This window comes from Hordeum vulgare, chromosome 5H (genome assembly GCF_904849725.1).
Source record: "Hordeum vulgare subsp. vulgare chromosome 5H, MorexV3_pseudomolecules_assembly, whole genome shotgun sequence".
Lineage (NCBI taxonomy): Eukaryota > Viridiplantae > Streptophyta > Magnoliopsida > Poales > Poaceae > Hordeum > Hordeum vulgare.
Window position 1 is genome coordinate 48,476,859 of NC_058522.1, and position 21,509 is coordinate 48,498,367.

Sequence of the window (21,509 nt, forward strand, 5' to 3'; positions counted from 1 at the left end):
CAATTTCATAAGCACCCATAAAAGCAACAAACTCCTCTATTTGTTCCACACCATAGTAATCATATATACCATTAGCATAAGAAGCCAAGGTTTCATTAGCATTAAATTTACAAGAAAAGGGAAGGTGTTTAACCTTCATCCTAGAGCAACAAGTAATATCATATCTCAAGCATAGTTCCCAAGCATACCATTTCAACATATGAATTTGATCCCGTAATAGTTTCCCTTTTTGAGTCAAGCGATAATCCCTAAAGTATTCACGTTGATCCAACGTGTATCCCTTTATATAAATGAATGGGGTTTTCTCAGGATTATTAAAGAAGTGCATAATATTTTCCACATAATGAGCATCGAGGGTTTTAGGAGGTTTCCCATCTCCATGAGTAGCAAGTACACCTAATTTTTTTGGTATTTCGTGTTCCATATCCATAACTAAAGATAGATAACAACTTAGAACAGAAAATAAATCTACTTAGTGATAAAGCAAACAAGCACACACGAGAATATTCACCCCACGCTATTCCTCCCCTACAACGGCGACAGAAAAAGGTCTTGATAACCCACAAGTATAGGGGATCAATTGTAGCCTTTCTTGATAAGTAAGAGTGTCGAACCGAACGAGGAGCTAAAGGTAGGACAACTATTCCCTCAAGTTCTATCGACCACCAATACAACTCTACGCACACTTTACGTTCGCTTTACCTAGAACAAGTATGAAACTAGAAGTGCTTTGTAGGTGTGATAGGATAGGTTCTCAAGATAATAAAGAACACGTAAATAAAAACTAGGGGCTGTTTAGATAAAGAAACAATTACGTTAGTTTAACGAGTGTGGAAAAGTGGTGGTAGGAGTTGCGGAATTGTCCCTAAGCAATTGACTACGTTACTAGACCGATAGCAAGTTTTACGTGGGAGAGGCCACTGCTAGCATGTCATCCCTTACTTGGAATTCTATGCACTTAAGATTGGAACTATTAGCAATCATCCGCAACTACTAACATTCATTAAGGTAAAACCCAACCATAGCAATAAGATATATTGGTCCCCTTTCAATCCCGTATGCATCAATTTCTATGCTAGGCTGAAGCTTCTGTCACCCTTGCCCTCCAATACATAGTCCTATCAACATACTACTAACCCTATGGTGTGGTCCACGCGCGCGCTCATATTATGGGCACCAAAGGACAGCAACATAACCACAAGCAAATTAAACCAATCATAGCAATTCATCAATCACCGATAGGACAACGGAAATCTACTCAGACATCATAGGATGGCAACACATCATTGGATAATGATATGAAGCATAAAGAACCATGTTCAAGTAGAGGGTACAGCGGTTTGCGGGAGAGTGGAACGCTGAATATAGATGGGGAAAGGTGATGGAGGTGTTGGTGAAGATGACAGAGGTGTTGGTGTAGATCCTCGTCACACGATGATGTCCCGGGCGGTGTTCCGGAGCCGCCGGGAGAGAGGGGAGAGAGCCCCCCTTCTTCTTCTTATTCTTCCTTGACCTCCTCCCTAGATTGGAGAAGGGTTTCCCCTCTGGTCCATGGTCTCCATGGCGGCGGAGGGGCGAGAGCCCCTCCGAGATTGGATCTCTCTCTCTTTGTGTGTCCTTCTGTTTCTGCGCTCCCTGATTCTGGCCTTTCACCGTTTCTTAAGTTCCCGGAGATCCGTAAATCCTATTGAGGTGTCCTTTTAACACGATTTTCTTCCGGATATTAGCTTTATTGCCGTGAAAGAAGGGCCCCAACCGCCTTAGGGGTTGATCACGAGCCTGCCAGGCGCGCCTGGGGGGTAGGGCGCGCCTCCTGGGCTCGTGACCCCCTCGGGCATCGTTTCGCGTTGATTCTTCTTCCCGAAAATCATAAATATTCCAAAAAAATCCCCATAGGTTTTTATTGCGTTTGGACTTCGTTTGGTATGGATATTCTGCGAAACAAAAAACATGCAACAAACACGAACTGGCACTGGGCACTGGATCAATATGTTAGTCCCAAAATTAGTATAAAAAGTTGCCAAAAGTATATGAAAGTTGTAGAATATTGGCATGAAACAATCAAAAATTATAGATACGGTGGAGACGTATCACGGTGCACGCCGCAAGCCGGGATGGGGAAGAACCTAGGCAGCAACTCAGGTTTGGAACTTGACGGAGACAGGAAGATGATGATGTGATGTGTCTCTCTGGGGAGGAGCGACCTCTCTTTTATAGGCGCAGGAGAAGGAGGCGAGCATGCAGGGACGGGAGGCAAAGCAAAAGAGGGAAACAAAATGAACAGGCAGTCGCCGAAGAGGTGCAACGTTCGTATTCAATCTCCACTACATCAAAATGTTTCAGCTCTCGAGTGACCTTTCGTATACCAGTCATGTGTGGCAAAAATTTAGTCATTGGCTCGGCTCATTCCCGCAACCAACGTCACGTTGTGACAAGGCGAGGCGGGCGGCGGCGGAGGAGGAGCGCGCGTGTATGTCTCTCTTGTTCTCATGATCATACATGTGTGGAAACATCCTCCCTTATAAGGAGGTCCAACTCCTACCAAACTAGCAATGTGGGACTAAACTTAAGTTCCACCTCTTGCCTTGCACGAATGGGCTAAGTGGGCCTCTAGGATTTATTAGGAATTCTGAAAATGGTCATTGGGCTCGCCCAAAACGGTTAAATTCCAGCAATCCCCCACCAGATCCCAGAGGTACACAAAATTTGCCTTTGGCTCCAAAGCACTATTTATATTCCGGTACTACAGTGGAGACTGTTAAGTTGAACTTCCACCAAGAACTCTATGCTACACTAGTAAGCAACTTGAATAATGGACTATGCCTTGAACTGCAAGTTTTCTGCAAATCTAGCTTCACACTAAGCCTTGATTGATATATACTAGGCTACCGTGGGACTTCCCCGCGGGTGGAGCTTATGCATTATACTCTGAGGCCTTTCATGAGTTTACTAGAGAGCACCCTACTCTCCTAGATTGCAACGTTAACAATCAAACTCATATAGGTGTGTTCTTAAAAAGATGTTCTACAGGACAACATCTCTACTTCAATAAGCCACTTAGAACACATTAATATATATATCAACCTGCCATGCAAATTAGGAAAGTATTGCATCTTCATGGAGTGGTATTATCAATGTTAAGGATACTTTCCTCTCAGTTGACCAACAACTTGTCTTCCACATCTAATTCACGGGATCTCCGATCACATAGAATAGGTTACCACTATGAACAACTCATATTGTGGGTCTCATACCCATCTCCTTCGATGCATTATCTATCCTATTATGTGATAGACCCTTAGTACAAGGATCTGCCGGATTTTTAGATGTTTGGATATAATCCAATGCAATAACTCCAGAGTTTCTCATTTTCCTGGCATATTTTAACCTTCTCTGCACATGTCTTGATGACTTCATGTTATCCTTTGAACTACTCACTTTGTCGATCATAGTTTGATTGTCGTAGTTCATAAGAACAACCGGTATAGGTTTCTCAACAACCGGTAAGTCATTCAAGAGCCGACGAAGCCAATCTCCTTCGACCATAGTTGTATCTAGTGTTGTGAGGTATGCTTCCATTGTTGACCTCGTTAAGATCGTTTGCTTGCAAGAATTCCAAGAAACAGTACCACCACGATGAGTGAATACATATCCACTTGTGGCCTTTATCTCATCAGCATCAAAGATTCAGTTTGAGTCACTCTACACTTCAAGTACCTTTGGGTACCCAGTATACTGAATTCCATAACTCGTTGTGCCCTTCAAATAGTGCATAACCCTTTATAGAGCTATCCAATGACCATCTCTTGGTTTTGAGACAAACCGGCTCAGCTTGCTAACAACAAAAGATATGTCAGGTCTCGTAGCACTCGCTAAATAAACGAGCGAGCCAATTATCTGAGAGTATCTTAATTGATCTCTAGCAATTCTTCGATTCTTTGGAAGCAACACGCTAGCATCATAAGGTGTTGGAGAGGGCTTGCAGTCACTATAACCAAAGCGACTCAAGATCTTTTCCACATATTGAGATTGAAGCAATGTAATCTCACCATCATTACTTCTTAGTAGCTTGATATTCAGAATAGCACCAGCTACTCCTAAATCCTTCATCTCGAAACAATGAGATAGGAAATCCTTGATCTCCTTAATAAAATTCAGATTTTTTCCAAAAATCAATATGTCATCAACATATAAGTAGAGGATAACTCCCTCGCCCCAACCATGGTGATAGCACACACATCTGTCAGCTTTGTTTACAACAAAGCTTGCAGCTATTAAAGTTCTTTCAAACTTCTCATGGCACTACTTAGGTGTTTGCTTAAGTCCATACAAAGACTTCAACAATTTGCACACTTTTCCTTCATGACCATCCACTATAAACCCACCTGGTTGTTCCATATAAATTTCCTCGTCCAACTCTCCATTTAGGAAATCAGTTTTAACATCCATTTGATGGACGAGAAGACCATGTGAGCCAGCTAGCGAAAGTAGTACTCGAATAGTAGTCAGTCAAGCCACAGGTAAGTAAGTATCAAATAAGTCTTCACGTTTATTTTGGGTATAACCCTTGGCCACGAGTCGTGCCTTGTACTTATCAATAGTACCATCAGGCCTAAGCTTCTTCGCGAATACCCATTTGCACCCTATAGATTTGCACCCATAAGGACGAACAGTTATCTCCCAAGTTTCATTTGCCAGTATGGAATCCATGTCACTACGGACCGCTTCCTTCCAGTAGTCAGCATATTTAGATGCACAAGCCTCTAAAATAGAACTAGGAGTGTCACCTATGATATATACAAGAAAATCATCACCAAAGGACTTTGCAGTCCTCTGTCTCTTGCTCCTTATAGGAGTCTCATTATTGTGCTCCACAGGATCTTCAAGATGGTGTGTTGCAATGGTAGGTTCAGAAATTGCAACTACATCTTGACTCGATGAACTAGGCATCTCCTGATTTGATGAGCTACCCATATCCTTCATGGGAAAGATATCTTCGAAGAAAGTCGCATCATTCGACTCCATGATTGTACCGACATGCATGTCAGATACCTCAGATTTTACAATCAAGAATCTATAACTAATGCTATGAAAAGCATAACCCAGGAAAACACAATCCATAGTTTTTGGTCCAAGCTTTTGCTTCTTTGGAATTGGTATATTGACTTTTGCCAAGCAGCCCCAAGTTTGTAGGTAAGAGAGTTTTAACCTTTTCTTCCCCCATTCCTCGAATGGAATTATCTGTTTGCTTTGTGGGAACCCGATTTAGGACATGACATGCAGTCAATATCGCCTCCCCCACTATGCCTTGGAGAGACCCGATGTGTCTAACATGGCGTTAACTTGACTGAGGTCAATATGGAGGCGTTCTCTCATGGATTATACCATGTCCTACACAAAAGGAATCAAACTCATTGGAAAAATACTCTCCAACACGATTGGACCTAAGTCATTTGATTTTCCGATCAAGTTGGTTTTCCACTTCAGCTTTATGGATCTTGAATAAATCCAAAGCCTCATCTTTCGAATTTAAAAGATACACATTGCATTATCTAGTGGAGTCATTGATTAACGTCATAAAATATTTCTTTCCACCTTTCGTCAAAACACCATCCATTTCACAAAGGTCTGAATGTATGAGTTCTAGTGGCGCGAGATTTCTTGTTTCTGCAGTTTTATGAGACTTACGAGGTTGCTTAGCTTGCACACAAACTTGACACTTAGATCCCTTGACATGAGTGAAGTTGGGGATTAAGTTCAACTTGGCTAGCCGCGTCATACAACCAAAATTAACATGACAAAGACGTGAATGCCAGACAATTGATTCACTATTATTGCAAACATGATTAACAACTTTACTACAAACATCTGACAAGGATAGTGTGAACAAGCCTCTTGACTCATAACATTTACCAACAAAAGTTTCATACTTGGATATTACAAATTTATTGGACTCAAAGACAAGCTTGTAGACATCTCTACACACAAGAGATCCGCTAACAAGATTTTTATTGACAGAGGGGACATAATGCACATTCTTCAGCCGCAGGATCTTTCCCTAAGTAAACTTCAGATCGACCGTGCCAACACCACGAATAGAAGCACTTGAACCGTTGCCCATCAGGATGGAAGTAGTCCACGTGTCCTTATATGAAGAAAACATAGATATACCACCGCATACATGCACATTAGCACCCGTGTCAATCAACCAATCAGGGGAACGACATATTGAGAGAATAATGGAAGTATACCATACCCAACATCCTGCATTTCAGCGTCAGCAATGACAACATTGGCGATCTTGTCGCCTTTCCCATGTTGACGCTTGTCATAATAGTTATGGCAGATAGGTGTGCAATGACCAGGATCTCCGCACACATGACAAACACCTTTCTTCTTGTTAGTATTCTTCTCGAAGTTGGTTTGCTGCAAAGCCTTGTTTTTCCCATCAAATTTTCCCTTACCATCAAAATTGCCCCTGTTCTTGAACTTGTGGGACTGGAAGTTTTTCTTCTACACCAGATTGGCACTAGAACCTCCCTTCATACCTCGAGAACGTATGTCTTTTGCTCTTGCTTTTTCTTCCACATCAAAAGTACCAATGAGATCCAAAACAGAAAACTCCTGCCTCTTATGCTTCAGAGAGGCAGCAAATTTCCACCACGAGGGAGGAAGCTTAGTGATAATACCTCCGGCAACAAACTTCTCCGGTAACATACAGTTGAAGTGCTCAAGTTCTCAAACAAATGAATGTATCTCGTGAGCTTGCTCAACCACGGAGCGCTCATCAGTCATCCTGTAATCATAGAATTGTTCCATGATATACAACTTAGTGCCAGTGTCAGAGACTCCAAACTTGGCCTCGAGTGCGCTCCACATATATTTTTCATTGTCAAGTGACGCATAAGCATCAACTATGTTCTCACCAAGAACAATCAAGAGAGCATCCTTAAACAAGGTATCAGTTTTCCAAGAAGCGACTTCCTGTTGAGGATCAAGAATTCCTTCAGGTTTGCCAAGAGTGGCGTCATAGCATCTCATGGTTTGAAACCATAGAGCAGCCCTCACACGCCACCTTTTATAGTGCACACCATGAAATATAGGAGGCCTCATGGAAGCAACAAAAGCACTCAGGGTAAATTGCCTAAAATAAGGTTTTTGGATTGTCGGAAATGTGAGCAATTTACCGAGTGATTTTACTAGCAAAAATAGTAGATAAATCATGACTATCATAGCAATTATAAGACAAGTCATGCAATCATACAAGAAAGTATGCAAGTAGCATCTGAAGTGATGAGCGGGAACAGAACATATCTAGAAAATAAACTAGAACAAAAAGTTGCGGCAGGAACTCAAACAAGAAGAACACGAACACATACTGAGTTGCAGCAGCAACAGCACTGAGATTGGTGTTGACGTCGTCATTGGCCATGTTGTCGAAGAGGTTGTTGACATCGGGGAAGGAGTCGTCATCTGGGAAGTGGTCGTCGGTGTTCATGGTGTCCGTGATGAAGCATCCAGTAGTCGCGCAGAGCGCTCGCCAAAAACCTTATCACCTTTCTCCCATACAAGACTCAAAGCGGCGGGGTTTCGGAGGCCTACTGTCCCGACATGTGGTGCATGCCGCAAGCCGGGATGGGGAAGAACCTAGACAGCAGCTCAGGTTTGGAACTTGACGACGAGCGGAAGATGATGGTCTGATGTGTCCCTCTGGAGAGGAGCGACCTCTCTTTTATAGGCTGGTAGAAACTAGGGTTCTACCGAGTCTTGGGCGGAGGTTGTAGGGGAAGGAGGGGATTGGCCGTGGTCGCCGGTGCAGGGGGGCCGTCTCGCACGGATGGGGGCGGCGACACAATGGAAGAGGCGGCTAGGGTTAGGGCACCGACTCCTAGTTGGAGCCGATCAAAATAGATTGATCTTTGCTTAATCTCAAAAGTGCTGATTACATGACTATATATAAGTTCCCTAGGCTATAATAAACTGGGCTAAGCCCCTAATATTATTAAGATAATTGGGCCAGTTTGGCTAACTGGGCCTCTGGTCATAACATAGGCACAAGAGAAGAAGGCGAGCAGGAAACGACGGGAGGCAAAGCAAAAGAGGGAGACGAAGTGAACAGGAAGTCGCCGAAGAGGTGAAACGTTCGTATTCAATCTCCACTAGAGCAAAATGTTTCAGCTCCCGAGCGACCTTTTGTATACCAGTCGTGCGTGGCCAAGAACTCACCTCCACCCATGTCTGAATCCACCTCCGAAAATGGAGAGCTAGATGTCTCCAAGTGTCTATGCTCAGATTCCTTAGTGGTACACAATGGGATCGGGAAAACTTGATAATCATGTTGGAGGCCAAGCACTACCAAAGCCACACCACGGTTAGATCACATAACAATTCGTACACTACTTTAGCATCTTGATCATGCTTATCACAACCAACATAACTTTGTTTCTATGCTAGGGCCACCCCAAGGGTGATGAGTTGCTCAACACTCCCTTCTGGAACTAGTCACAGATGCATTAGATCTTCTCCTATTCGTTGGTCTAGTGAACCGCTCGGTTCGCCTATGCCCGAGTATCCAGAAACCCAAGGACCAGACACCATCAACATTAATGTTCTTGAGAAAATTGTTAATCGTGCTCATTAGCTTGATAGGAAGAGTAAGAGGGGTGGCTTGATGGAGGAGGAGTTGCACATATTTAGCAACATGACTAAGGCCGTCAAGGAGGTGGCAACCACCATTAGGGAGAGCAAGTTGGTTGATGTCCACCCTGATTTGTACATCGTTGTCATGGAGCAAGGTGGCTTCAATGTTGAGGCTCTCATGGCTTATCTTAGGAACCTGCTAGACAACAGGACACAAGTTGTTTGGTTTGTTGCCATGGGTACACCCATAGGGTGCTCTGGCTTGGGACCTCGCTCGGGAAGCACTACCACTAGTGTTGTTTCTGGTCGTGGTGACGACGTGCATGGTGTTGGACGACGACGACGATGATGTGTATTTTGTGATAGGTAGGGCTTAAAAACTATTGATGGCCTATATATTCGATGAGGTGGTACATGATAACCCCTCATGGTGATAATGAACTTGCGGTGGTAGGATTGCACCCTCTTTTTGGATGTGGTTGTAGGATGACACCATAATAGTTAGGACGAACTTTTGTTGCCTTTTAGTATCTGATCATGCATGTCGATGTTGTTTCTCATTCACATGTTGTGTTCATTTGATTGCTGCTTGACTTGTTGCTCTCATGTCAATCTGCAGGTGAATTGTTATGTTGTGTACAATGGTAGGGTTTCAGGAGTATACAGTTCATGAACAACATGCAATGAACAAGGCAAGGGTTACCGAGGCTGCTCCTCCCAAGGAGAGTTTAAGACAAGACAACAGGCGGAGAGTGACTACCACAAATTCCTGCTTGAACAGAACAACAACAATGAAGTTGCCAAGATTAATGATGAGTATAGGCTGGGGGCTCAAGAACTTCATCATTGTGGTCAAGTTCGTCATGATTCTAGTGTTCTTTTACTCTTGTGATCGTATGTAATTGAATGAGCACTTGTTAGGATGGTGCTCCCTCCATCTCTTGTCGCAGAAATGGATGTATGTAGAATTAAAAATATATCTAGATACATTCATTCGTGTCACAAGTAATTCAAAACGAAGAGAGTAGATGATAATCTCTCCCTAATAATAAAGCAAATACAGTTTCTGGTCGTCCGTCTTGGAAATTACCCCTAAAGTTTGCATAAATTACCCACCATGCCACCGGTAAGTAATAGAAAACGTTTCACAAGGCGAAAAATCTTGGACTGGGCCGGCCCATGTAAAAATCTCCTATATTACGCTCTACACGCTGGGAGAATATCCAGCACACCGTACAGGCCGGCCCATGCACAGGCGCCTGCTTTTAGTTCCGTTTATTTATTTATTTTCGGTTCTGTTTTATTTTTTTATTTTTAATAATTTATAATTTCAAATAATCATTAAAATTTTGATAAACTGAAAATTATAAATCATCATATTTAAAAAACTAAAATGTTTTTAAAAAACTAAAATGTTTGTGACTTCAAAAACTGCTCGGAGTTTTGTAAAAAATGCTTGCATATACAATAAAATGATCTCAAATACAATTCCATGTATTAAAAATTATTAAAGGCATTTAACAAAATGCTTTCTAATTCAAAATTTGTTAATGCATTTAAGAAATGTCATAAAATTTTAAAAATAGCTAATGCCTGTTTTGATAGTTTCTTTTTTTTATTTAAAATTTTCCGTTCCATTTTTTTATTTATAATTTAAATAATTTAGAATTACAAAAACTTTTGCATATTAAAAAATCGGAATTTTGAATTAAAATGCTGATGAATTTTTATTTCGAACTAAAAATAGGATTCAAAAGAACCGCTGGATTTTTATATTTTTTTTGCAAATTCCAAAACAATGTTCATGAATTTAATAAATATATTACTGATTAAAAAATATTTGTTTATTCAGAAAAACTTCATGCGTTTCAAAAAATGTTTGTGAATTTAAAATAAAATCCTCCAACATAAAAAATTATGTTCGTCATTTCTTGAATTGGTCGCCAATTCAAAAGAAAATATTTAGACCCGTTCGAAATATAAAAAATATTCACAATTTTTAGTAAATGTTTGTAAATTGTAAAAAATGTTCTCGATTTTAAAATTGTTTCCATATTTTGAAAATTGTTCACGAAAGATCTAATGTATGTAGTTAAACATTAGTGCTTCTAAGTCTTTGTGACAATATACCTGTGTGAATTTTAAATAATTAACTGTTGGATGGATCGAATTATTATTGTATGTTTTCTAAAAAATTCTTGAAATTCAGAATAAATCTTTGAGTTACCAAGATTTTTGACAATCATGATATATATTTTTTGAAAATGTAAAGATTGCTTCAACTTGTGAATAAATTTAAAAGTAGAAACATTTTCTTGCATTTGTGCATAAAATAATGTGGTCACCATCATTGGAGATTATGTTTTTTTTTCCTTACGTGGCAACGCACGGGTCATTTTGCTAGTCTTATCTAATAGGATATAATGGTACTAGAATCAGTCAAATGGTGTGCATCAGAACACCCATATGCAAGGAACCGTGTGCATCAGAACACCCATATGCAAGGAACCGTGCAGAAATTGTTGCCTTGATGTAGGGGAACATGGTCTTGAGCATGCATTAGCTTAGCATGTTTCATATGAGCCACAGATGCAGTCGAGCCCGTCCTTTTGGTCGTATGGAAGGAAAGAATTAAAAATATTTTGTGTGAACCCGGGCATGGCATGGCTAGCAACTCGGGAAGGATCATGTCAGTCAGTCTGTTTCGCTTCCAATTCAACAAGTGGTGCTTGGCTCAGTTGGCCGGCTGAAGCTCAGGCTATCCTGAGGTCGATAGTTCGAGCCTCGCTGACTCCCCACCTAGACAAAAAACACCATCGTTGTGATGAAAACGCTCAGTGGCAACTTGGGTCGCCTCGTAATATCTGAATACATCGGATACATACGAGCAAGTCTGAACCTGGTGTTCTTTTTTTTTTTCCATCGGGAATTTGCAGAAGAGAGGTTCAAATTCAGATGAACCGCAAACCGAATCAAAGGCACCCTTGGACTAAATTCTTGAAAACTGAATCAGAGCGAATTTGCAGTGAGTCTGAATCATTTCTTATTCAGCAGAGAGTGAAACAAAAAGAGTAGGAGTTGATCAGCCTCCAGCCTTCTCCAATCCTTACTTCCTACCTACAAGTAATAAGATCCTTATTGTACATACAGATCAAGCAAGCAACCATGGGGATCGATCTACGCATAACAGTAACAGACAGCGTTTCCACGAAGACTTGAAGAGACATCACCACGAGATTCATGGATCTACGGGCCGGCTAAGCTTGAAGCCAGCTTCCAGTCTCCTTTGCCGTGCCAGCAGCAGGCTGGAGGCCGCTCCAGTCGACCCCACCCGCGAACCGCAGCGCTCTCTCCCGCCAATCTTCTGCCGTGCTCTTCGGTTCTCTGATCAGAACGCGCCACGGCAGACACACCGGTCATTTATATGTAGCCTAGCGGCACTCTGATGCTAAGAACAGAAATAAAAACAGGCAGAAACTGATGAACATAGCTTACCTCTCTCGGGTCAATTTCTCCATATCTCGCCGCGTTAGTCTCGGGCCTTCATCCAAGCCCTCGCACACCAATTCACCATTCTCGTCGGTGTAACAGAGGATGCCCATGTTTTTGTCTTCATAAACCTGGGAAAGCAAAAAAAATATGGTGTTTCCTTCAGATCACTAAAAGCAGCAGTGTTACATGCTAACGTAGTTACATCATCACCATGACCATTATATTTGAAAAACTGACATGTCATAGCTTTTGGCAAGAACAGGTACCTTGTGCACCTTGCAGGTGACGCTGACCGAACTAGAAGCTCGCCTCGATTCGGAACTGGAGCAGCCATCCATGGAAGCTCTTGCGCAGATCTTCCTCCTTGGGACTATGATTGCAGCAGTAGATGAGTAGCACCTCAAGGCAGCCATGGCTGAGCTATGAGGCGTGGAACCACACAACTAGTGATCATGGAGTACATGTCATGTAAATGGCCAGTAGTGGGATAGTGCTAGATGCAGTTTTAAATAGGGATGTTAGGTCAACAAAGCTGTGGCAAAGCAGATGATTGGGTGTGCTGTTAAGATTAAGTTCAGCTGCTTACCCGTTAATAAATTGGCAAGCAAATGCCTTTTCTAACTCTTGTAGCATTATTGGTTACAATATTCAGGTCATGACTCATGACAATGACTTCCAAATTGCTTCCCACCAAGTTTCCCCACCTCGGTTTTATCCAGGATTCAAAATTGAAAAGTCTTTTTTGTTTTGTTTTGAAAAGGATAAGTTTAGATTAACTTCAGAATGGTACAAAGGACAAACTCAATTGTTCCAGACATAAATCATGTAATAACTGACAGTTACAAAGCTCATGTATTTGTCTGTCCGGACTTTCTAAGTTGTGCTACAGATAACATAAGCCGGCGACTTTTAATCGCGAAATTCTTCCATGAAAGCTTCATGGAACGCCTTAAAGCGACAGATGATCAGCTGTACCTTCTCCTCCTGTTGCAGGATTGTGCATCTGAAATGCCATGTGCCAGGTACCTTCATTCAGAGTATAAACACAAACGAACATGACATTAGACTAGCTACACGAAAATGTCTCTGCAAAGACATCCACACACCAAATAATAATCTTGAATGAAAAAGATAAAATAATTTTTTCTATCTTCGTTCCTCGTCTAGTCAGTTCCAGAGACAAATACATCCAATTAAGCAAGTGCATCACACTCACTTGTCCGAACACAGAACCAGGCAAGACGATGATGCCAGTGTTTTCAAGAAGGCGGAGAGCGTAGAACACATCTGGTTTGGTGTTCATTGCCTCAGCAGACGCAATTGCCCTTTTAGGCAGCCGAACAGATGGGAATACAAACATTGCCCCTTCAGCCTTGCTGCAAGTCAGGCCTTCCAGACTGTTGAATGCCTGCACCATGGCCTAAACAAAACCAGTCGAAGAATGTGATATTCGGAGATAATGCTATTTTTGCACATAACAGAGTCAGCAATGAAGATAATCATGGAAGTGAGTGTGACAAAAGCGAACCTCTGCACACCGGGATAATGATAACATAATGCGATCTCTTTCTTCCCGGTAAGAGGTGTATGACTCATCTCCAACCTGACAAAGGGACGATTAATAAAATGTATATAAAAATTCAAAGACACGATGAGATGCATATTTACTGACCTTTGGTGGGTTCATGACTAGGCTCACGAGGACCTGGCCGGCTAAGTTGGAGCATGAGCTTAGGGATGCTACTTTGTATACTTGTTTCCGAACTTCAGAATTGAAGCCAGTGACCTCCATGTAACCCCCTCTTCTCCCACATTCTCCATAGTACCCTGATGGAGAAGACAATACCTCTGAGAAATATTGACCCGTTCGATAATTTGTGGTGTATGACACTTCATCCCCCAATAGTTCAGATTTACTTGGAAATAGGAAGAAATCATGATGCGCCACACTTGGTTTGATATACAGCACAATACAGTATGCCAGACACTCCTTATATTAAGCAAAGGGAGAAAAGCCAGTGCCTGGAAATTTTAATAGAAGGCCAATAGACAAAGAGCGCATGGCGTGCTTGATATGGAGTTAAGTCCTCGGTTCACGTTCAAGTTATGGCTTCAAATTAGAATAAGCATATCATTAGGTTACCAATGTTCAAGGAAAAAAGGCATTACATTAGTACTCCCTCCATCCTAAAGTAAGTGTCTCAACTTTATTATAAATTTATTGTAAAGGTAGTATAAAGTTGAGACACTTACTTTGGGACGGAGGGAGTATGATTATATTGACATAACCAAAGTGCAAGTTTGCATTTGCAAAAACTTCCTTACGGTGGCTTTACTCAATGAGTTGAAAGTCCAATGTTTATAAGAAATCTTTCTCATGAGTGCACCTAACAAAAGAGTTGTGTATAACTGAGAAAAACATGGATAAAAGGAAGTACGAAATGTCATATACCATTAGAAACTGAATGGAATGATATTAAGGAAACATCTCCTTCACCAAAACCCATGGACCGTGCTATCTTCTTGAAAGAGATAAATTTCTTTTCATCTGTGTAAACATTTTCTTGGTAAACCTACCAGTACGTTCAAGAAAAAGATACAGCCGGTTAGATACACAAAAATTCAAGAAAATTATATAGATTCTTATTAAGAAAGATCCAAAAACCTCACCTCATCTGCTAGAAGAACAAGGTTTTCATTCCTGCAGAATTCCACTATTTCACACTGGTTTTCCCGCACAAGAACCTATGTACAATTTAACCACATTAACGCTTTCAGAAAATATAAAAATTGCACAGGTCAATGATCAGTGAACACACCTGTCCAGTAGGGTTGCCTGGATTTACAACCACAAGTCCCCTAACATTGATGCCCTGAGATCGGGCACCATCCAGCTGCTTCTTGAGGTCCGAAATACTCACATCCCAATCTCGTGATTCGTCAAGGTAATATGGTACCTGAGAAAGCAGATATTATATTTTTTTTACTACAGATTGGCAACCAGTAAAAACTTAGTTGATGTGGATACATTTCGATCTACTAACGTGATACATACAAGAGTAGCACCACACAGGATCATTGAGCTTGTGTACAGAAAGTGTGATGGAATTGGGCAAAGGATGCCGTCTTTTTCATCTCGTATCAATAGGTGCATTACCATATGAACCTGTTTGGAAATCGAACAAACAACTCGATTGTCAAGAATAACATCCGAAAAAAAGGAAAGGGAGAGATAAAAATAACTTGAATCTTGGATGTTTAGTGACATTGATCATGTTATCATGGCATAGTAGGTGCTTTAAGTCAATCATCATAATAGTGATAAGAACGAGGTTCATAAAAAAAGTAGTGCTAATGACTAAAGTGCAGAAGGAGCTTCCACAAAGTAGTTTGACAGCGTATGAGATATAACACTGTCAGGATGCCCAGCAGTAGCAGAGGAGCACAATATCTCCAACTATTATTCAGAGTGTTATGCATAAGATGGTGGACGAAGGAATTGCTCCGCATATGGTGGATCAAATAGTACCGGCGCGGATGCTCCATCTGTCAGGAAAATGTCCTCCGCATTGCATGGGAAAGCATCACGAGTGGCTATTCCAGCAGCAATTGCATTTCGCAACCCTTCAGTACCCTAGAGGTGAAAAGTGTCAGGTCTCATTTCTGCATTTGTGAAAATAGGTTCAGGGTTCCCGATCTTGCCTGACAGTGGCTGTATCCTCCCATTGCTCTCCCAGGAATGAGGTCTAATATCTCTCTTGCCCTTGTTATTGCATCAGAACTGCAACAGAAAACAATCGAGTTGAACTACCGCTTATGAATATGAATGCATCTTGCCCATATGATGCGTGGTGTTAATTACCTGAATATGGAACTAGTTACACTGCAGTTTAGAAGATGCGGGTAATCACACAAGGCAAGAACCTGGAAGACAAGAAAGCATCAGAGCATGGAGAAACGAGAATGTTAATACAAGAGTTCATATGGAGCAAATCGCCAACCTCACGGAAGAACTTAATTGGCTGTTGTCCGAGGTAATGTGGATTGCTAAGGTTGCAATAGATTATCTGCCGGAAGAAATGGAAAAATTAATCACAGTAAAACGATAAAAAAAATGGTAGGAACACTAACAGAAGTAGATGATATTTGGGGAAAGTTTCAGTGGAAGATGATATTGAATTGTTTTTCAATGATGTGATGAGGTCCACAGGAATGTTCAGTTTGTTTTGCAATAACGTGATGGGATTCACAGGAACATACCTCATTGAAAGGGTATACACCTGGATTTGTTTCTAGCTCTTTCTGCATGCGCTGGACACCTCACCAAGGAACAGAAGAGAGGATCACTTGATTTGCATGATCTGCCAAAGCTAGGTGCAAAATACTACTACAGTAGTAGAGTGGCAATTTAACATGGCTCTGTCTCGTGTACAGCGGCTCAGACACACACATATACGGATACAGCAGCTTCCGTTTCTCTCTCAGGGATTTGAATGTCTTGGAAAATAGCGATTTTGGGGATGATACCTGCGCGCGGCGGGCCACGGCGCCCCCGAGGTGATCCGAGAGCGCCAGCACCTGCAAAACCAACCAGCCACCAGCAGCAGCATTGGACTTGGAGCACGGAAGCTGCTGTGGGTTGTGGATCGGACGGCGGCAGAGGCCTGCTACGTACGTACCTTTGGGTTGAGGGAGTCGACGGTGAGGGCGCGCGCGGAGGCGGGAGACATCGCCGCGACGACGGCGGGCGGGGGATCAAGCGGCGGCCTGGGAGGAGTGGGTGGCAGGCTTGGTTTGTTGGTTCTTGGTTGGCTGCCCAAGCCACAGTCCAAAGCTGCTTCACGTCACGTGGTACAGGAGTTGCTGTCGGAAACAAAAGCAATTCTGCAACTCCATTATTGTTCTTGTCGCTGTTGCATCAGAACTGCCATGCCATCTCGCGAGTCGGGGCGTACGTAGTACTTCTTCGCCGCGAAAGCCCGGGAGTATCCCCGGCGATTCGGCAAAATTACAGCGGAGCCGCCATCGAAGCCGATCCAACGGCTCTGCTCGCTCCATGCTAGCTCAAGGGGAGGCGCTCTGACCGTTGGATGCGTCCATTTACTGTTTGCCGTTCGTAAACGTCTCTCCTGGTTACTTTTACCGCCAATATCAGGAGTTAAACCGAGACTCTTTTCTGAAACTAGTAGTAAGTGTAAATGCACGTCTCGATTAATATATAAATATATGTTAACATTGACATGAATAAAAATATAGTTTGATTGCATTAAATATATTACAATTCAAAACAACATTTTCAAGTAGCATCACATGCATAGAGAAAAAAAAATACACTATTATCTTAGTATTTTCTATGGTAAACCTTTTCAGCCGACGTGGAGCGGTCTCATCCACTCGCTCGTGGCTACAGGGCCTACCACGTTATCTCTTTCCTCATCCCCGGGTCCTTCTCTTTCCTTTTTGCCAACCTCCCGGTTGCCATGGGAAATCCTACCCCAACGATCTCCTCCAGCGAGCACCCTCGAAGCCTACCACCGAACCATTGTCCTCCCCTCGATTTCCCCTCTCTCAACTGCTCTATGGCGACCGGAGCTGCAACGCGCATGGCCCGCTAAGTCGCATCCATGGCCGAAGGCGTAATTTACTACATGCTTCAACCGGCATCGAAATTTGATACAACCGACACCGCATTTTGCTACCACCGGTGTCGCATTTGGCTACATCGCACATGGCGTCGCGGCTTTTGCTACAATCGGTGTTTCATTTTGCTACAACCGGCATAACGTTTTGCTACATCCATCACGGCTGAGCTGCGACCCGTGACGGCAGAACCATGCTCGCGTTTGTTGCAATCGTTGATAGAAAAAGCTTCAACAATATATAAAAATGTTTCAACCGGCATAACGTTTTCCTACATCCATCACGGCTGAGCTGCGACCCGTGACGGCGGAACTGCTGGGGAACGTCGCATGGGAAACAAAATTTTCCTATGCGCACGAAGACCTATCATGGTGATGTCCATCTACGAGAGGGGATGAGTGATCTACGTACCCTTGTAGATCGTACAGAAGAAGCGTTAGTGAACGCGGTTGATGTAGTGGAACGTCCTCGCGTCCCTCGATCCGCCCCGCGAACAATCCCGCGATCAGTCCCACGATCTAGTACCGAACGGACGGCACCTCCGCGTTCAGCACACGTACAACTCGACGATGATCTCGGCCTTCTTGATCCAGCAAGAGAGTCGGAGAGGTAGAAGAGTTCTCCGGCAGCGTGACGGCGCTCCGGAGGTTGGTGATGACCTTGTCTCAGCAGGGCTCCGCCCGAGCTCCGCAGAAACGCGATCTAGAGGAAAAACCGTGGAGGTATGTGATCGGGCTGCCGTGGAAAAGTCGTCTCAAATCAGCCCTAAAACCTCCGTATATATAGGTGGGAGGGAGGGAGCCTTGCCTTGGGGCTCAAGGAGCCCCAAGGGGGTCGGCCGAGTCCAAGGGGGGAAGGCTCCCCCCCCAAACCGAGTTGGACTTGGTTTGGTGGGTGGGAGTCCTTCCCTTCCTTCCCACCTCCCTTTTTTTTTCTTTCTCTTTGATTTTTATCTCTATGGCGCATAGGGCCCTTTTGGGCTGTCCCACCAGCCCACTAAGGGCTGGTGCGCCACCCTTATGGCCTATGGGCTTCCCCGGGGTGGGTTGGCCCCCCGGTGAACTCCCGGAACCCATTCGTCATTCCCGGTACATTCCCGGTAACTCCGAAAACCTTCCGGTAATCAAATGAGGTCATCCTATATATCAATCTTCGTTTCTGGACCATTCCGGAAACCCTCGTGACGTCTGTGATCTCATCCGGGACTCCGAACAACATTCGGTAACCAACCATATAACTCAAATACGCATAAAACAACGTCGAACCTTAAGTGTGCAGACCCTGCGGGTTCGAGAACTATGTAGACATGACCCGAGAGACTCCTCGGTCAATATCCAATAGCAGGACCTGGATGCCCATATTGGATCCTACATATTCTACGAATATCTTATCGTTTGAACCTCAGTGTCAAGGATTCATATAATCCCGTATGTCATTCCCTTTGTCCTTCGGTATGTTACTTGCCCGAGATTCGATCGTCAGTATCCGCATACCTATTTCAATCTCGTTTACCGGCAAGTCTCTTTACTCGTTCCGTAATACAAGATCCCGCAACTTACACTAAGTTACATTGCTTGCAAGGCTTGTGTGTGATGTTGTATTACCGAGTGGGCCCCGAGATACCTCTCCGTCACACGGAGTGACAAATCCCAGTCTTGATCCATACTAACTCAACTAACACCTTCGGAGATACCTGTAGAGCATCTTTATAGTCACCCAGTTACGTTGCGACGTTTGATACACACAAAGCATTCCTCCGGTGTCAGTGAGTTATATGATCTCATGGTCATAGGAATAAATACTTGACACGCAGAAAACAGTAGCAACAAAATGACACGATCAACATGCTACGTCTATTAGTTTGGGTCTAGTCCATCACGTGATTCTCCCAATGACGTGATCCAGTTATCAAGCAACAACACTTTGTTCATAATCAGAAGACACCGACTATCTTTGATCAACTGGCTAGCCAACTAGAGGCTTGCTAGGGACGGTGTTTTGTCTATGTATCCACACATGTAAATGAGTCTTCATTCAATACAATTATAGCATGGATAATAAACGATTATCTTGATACAGGAATTATAATAATAACTATATTTATTATTGCCTCTAGGGCATAATTCCAACAGTCTCCCACTTGCACTAGAGTCAATAATCTAGCCCTCACATCATCATGTGAATTACATTGTTATAAATCTAACACCCATACAGTTCTGGTGTTGATCATGCTTTGGCCGTGGAAGAGGTTTAGTCAGCGGGTCTGCTACATTCAGATCCGTGTGCACTTTGCATATATTTACGTCCTCTCCCTCGACGTAGTCGCGGATGAGGTTGAAGTGTCGTTTGATGTGTCTGGTCTTCTTGTGAAACCGTGGTTCCTTTGCTAAGGCAATGGCACCCGTGTTATCACATAACAAGGTTATTGGATTCAGTGCGCTTGGCACCACTCCAAGATCCGTCATGAACTGCTTCATCCAGACACCCTCCTTAGCCGCCTCCGAGGCAGCCATGTACTCCGCTTCACATGTAGAATCTGCTACGACGCTTTGCTTGGAACTGCACCAGCTTACCGCACCCCCATTAAGAATAAATACGTATCCGGTTTGTGTCAAAGCTTGCATCGACGTAACCTTTTACGGCGAGCTCTTCGTCACCTCCATACACGAGAAACATCTCCTTAGTCCTTTTCAGGTACTTCAGGATATTCTTGACCGCTGTCCAGTGATCCACTCCTGGATTACTCTGGAACCTACCTGCCATACTTATGGCCAGGCTAACATCCGGTCTAGTGCACATCATCGCATACATGATAGAACCTATGGCTGAAGCATAGGGGACGGAGCGCATATGCTCTCTATCTTCATCAGTTGCTGGGCACTGAGTCTTACTCAATCTCGTACCTTGTAAAATTGGCAAGAACCCTTTCTTGGACTATTCCATTTTGAACCTCTTCAAAACTTTATCAAGGTATGTGCTTTGTGAAAGTCCTATCAGGCGTTTTGATCTATCCCTATAGATCTTAATGCCTAGAATGTAAGCAGCTTCTCCTAGGTCCTTCATAGAGAAACTTTTATTCAAGTAACCTTTTATGCTCTCCAAAAACTCTACTTTGTTTCCAATCAGTAATATGTCATCCACATATAATATTAGAAACGCCACAGAGCTCCCACTCACTTTCTTGTAAATACAAGATTCTCCAACCACTTGTATAAACCCAAATGCTTTGATCACCTCATCAAAACGTTTGTTCCAACTCCGAGATGCTTGCACCAGTCCATAAATGGATCGCTGGAGCTTGCACACCTTGTTAGCATTATTAGGATCGACAAAACCTTCGGGTTGTATCATATACAATTCTTCCTTAAGGAAACCGTTAAGGAACGCCGTTTTGACATCCATCTGCCAGATTTCATAATCGAAAAATGCAGCTATTGCTAACATGATTCTGACGGACTTAAGCATCGCTACGGGAGAGAAAGTCTCATCGTAGTCAACTCCTTGAACTTGTGAAAAACCCTTTGCCACAAGTCGAGCTTTATAAACGGTCACATTGCCGTCAGCGTCCGTCTTCCTCTTAAAGATCCATTTGTTCTGAATGGCCTTGCGGCCCTCAGGTAGTACCTCCAAAGTCCACACTTTGTTCTCATACATGGATCCTATCTCGGACTTCATGGCTTCCATCCATTTGTTGGAATCTGGGCCCACCATTGCTTCTTCATAATTCGCAGGTTCAT

General features: G+C 43.0%; 2 protein-coding genes across 3 annotated transcripts; both read right to left on the reverse strand.

Annotated features, from left to right (window-relative positions):
- Positions 1–11,666: 11,666 nt before the first annotated feature.
- LOC123452814 lies at positions 11,667–12,776 on the reverse strand. Its single transcript, XM_045129537.1, has 3 exons — positions 12,399–12,776; positions 12,136–12,260; positions 11,667–12,024 (listed from the first exon to the last, which is right to left on the reverse strand). The coding sequence occupies exons 1-3, from the start codon at positions 12,543–12,545 to the stop codon at positions 11,898–11,900; spliced, it is 399 nt and encodes a 132-aa protein (XP_044985472.1). The 5' UTR covers positions 12,546–12,776; the 3' UTR covers positions 11,667–11,897.
- Positions 12,777–12,877: 101 nt separating this feature from the next.
- On the reverse strand, positions 12,878–17,015 carry LOC123452813 (alanine aminotransferase 2-like). Of its 2 annotated transcripts, none has more exons than XM_045129535.1 (15): positions 16,812–17,015; positions 16,660–16,710; positions 16,393–16,443; positions 16,134–16,199; positions 15,995–16,056; positions 15,835–15,913; positions 15,662–15,766; positions 15,161–15,298; positions 14,952–15,089; positions 14,803–14,877; positions 14,585–14,705; positions 13,805–13,959; positions 13,661–13,735; positions 13,349–13,552; positions 12,878–13,158 (listed from the first exon to the last, which is right to left on the reverse strand). In XM_045129535.1, the coding sequence occupies exons 1-15, from the start codon at positions 16,860–16,862 to the stop codon at positions 13,042–13,044; spliced, it is 1,488 nt and encodes a 495-aa protein (XP_044985470.1). In that variant the 5' UTR covers positions 16,863–17,015; the 3' UTR covers positions 12,878–13,041. The 2 variants fall into 2 exon arrangements, with proteins under 2 accessions (XP_044985470.1, XP_044985471.1); XM_045129536.1 differs by having other exon boundaries at positions 15,188–15,298; positions 16,812–17,012.
- Positions 17,016–21,509: the final 4,494 nt, after the last annotated feature.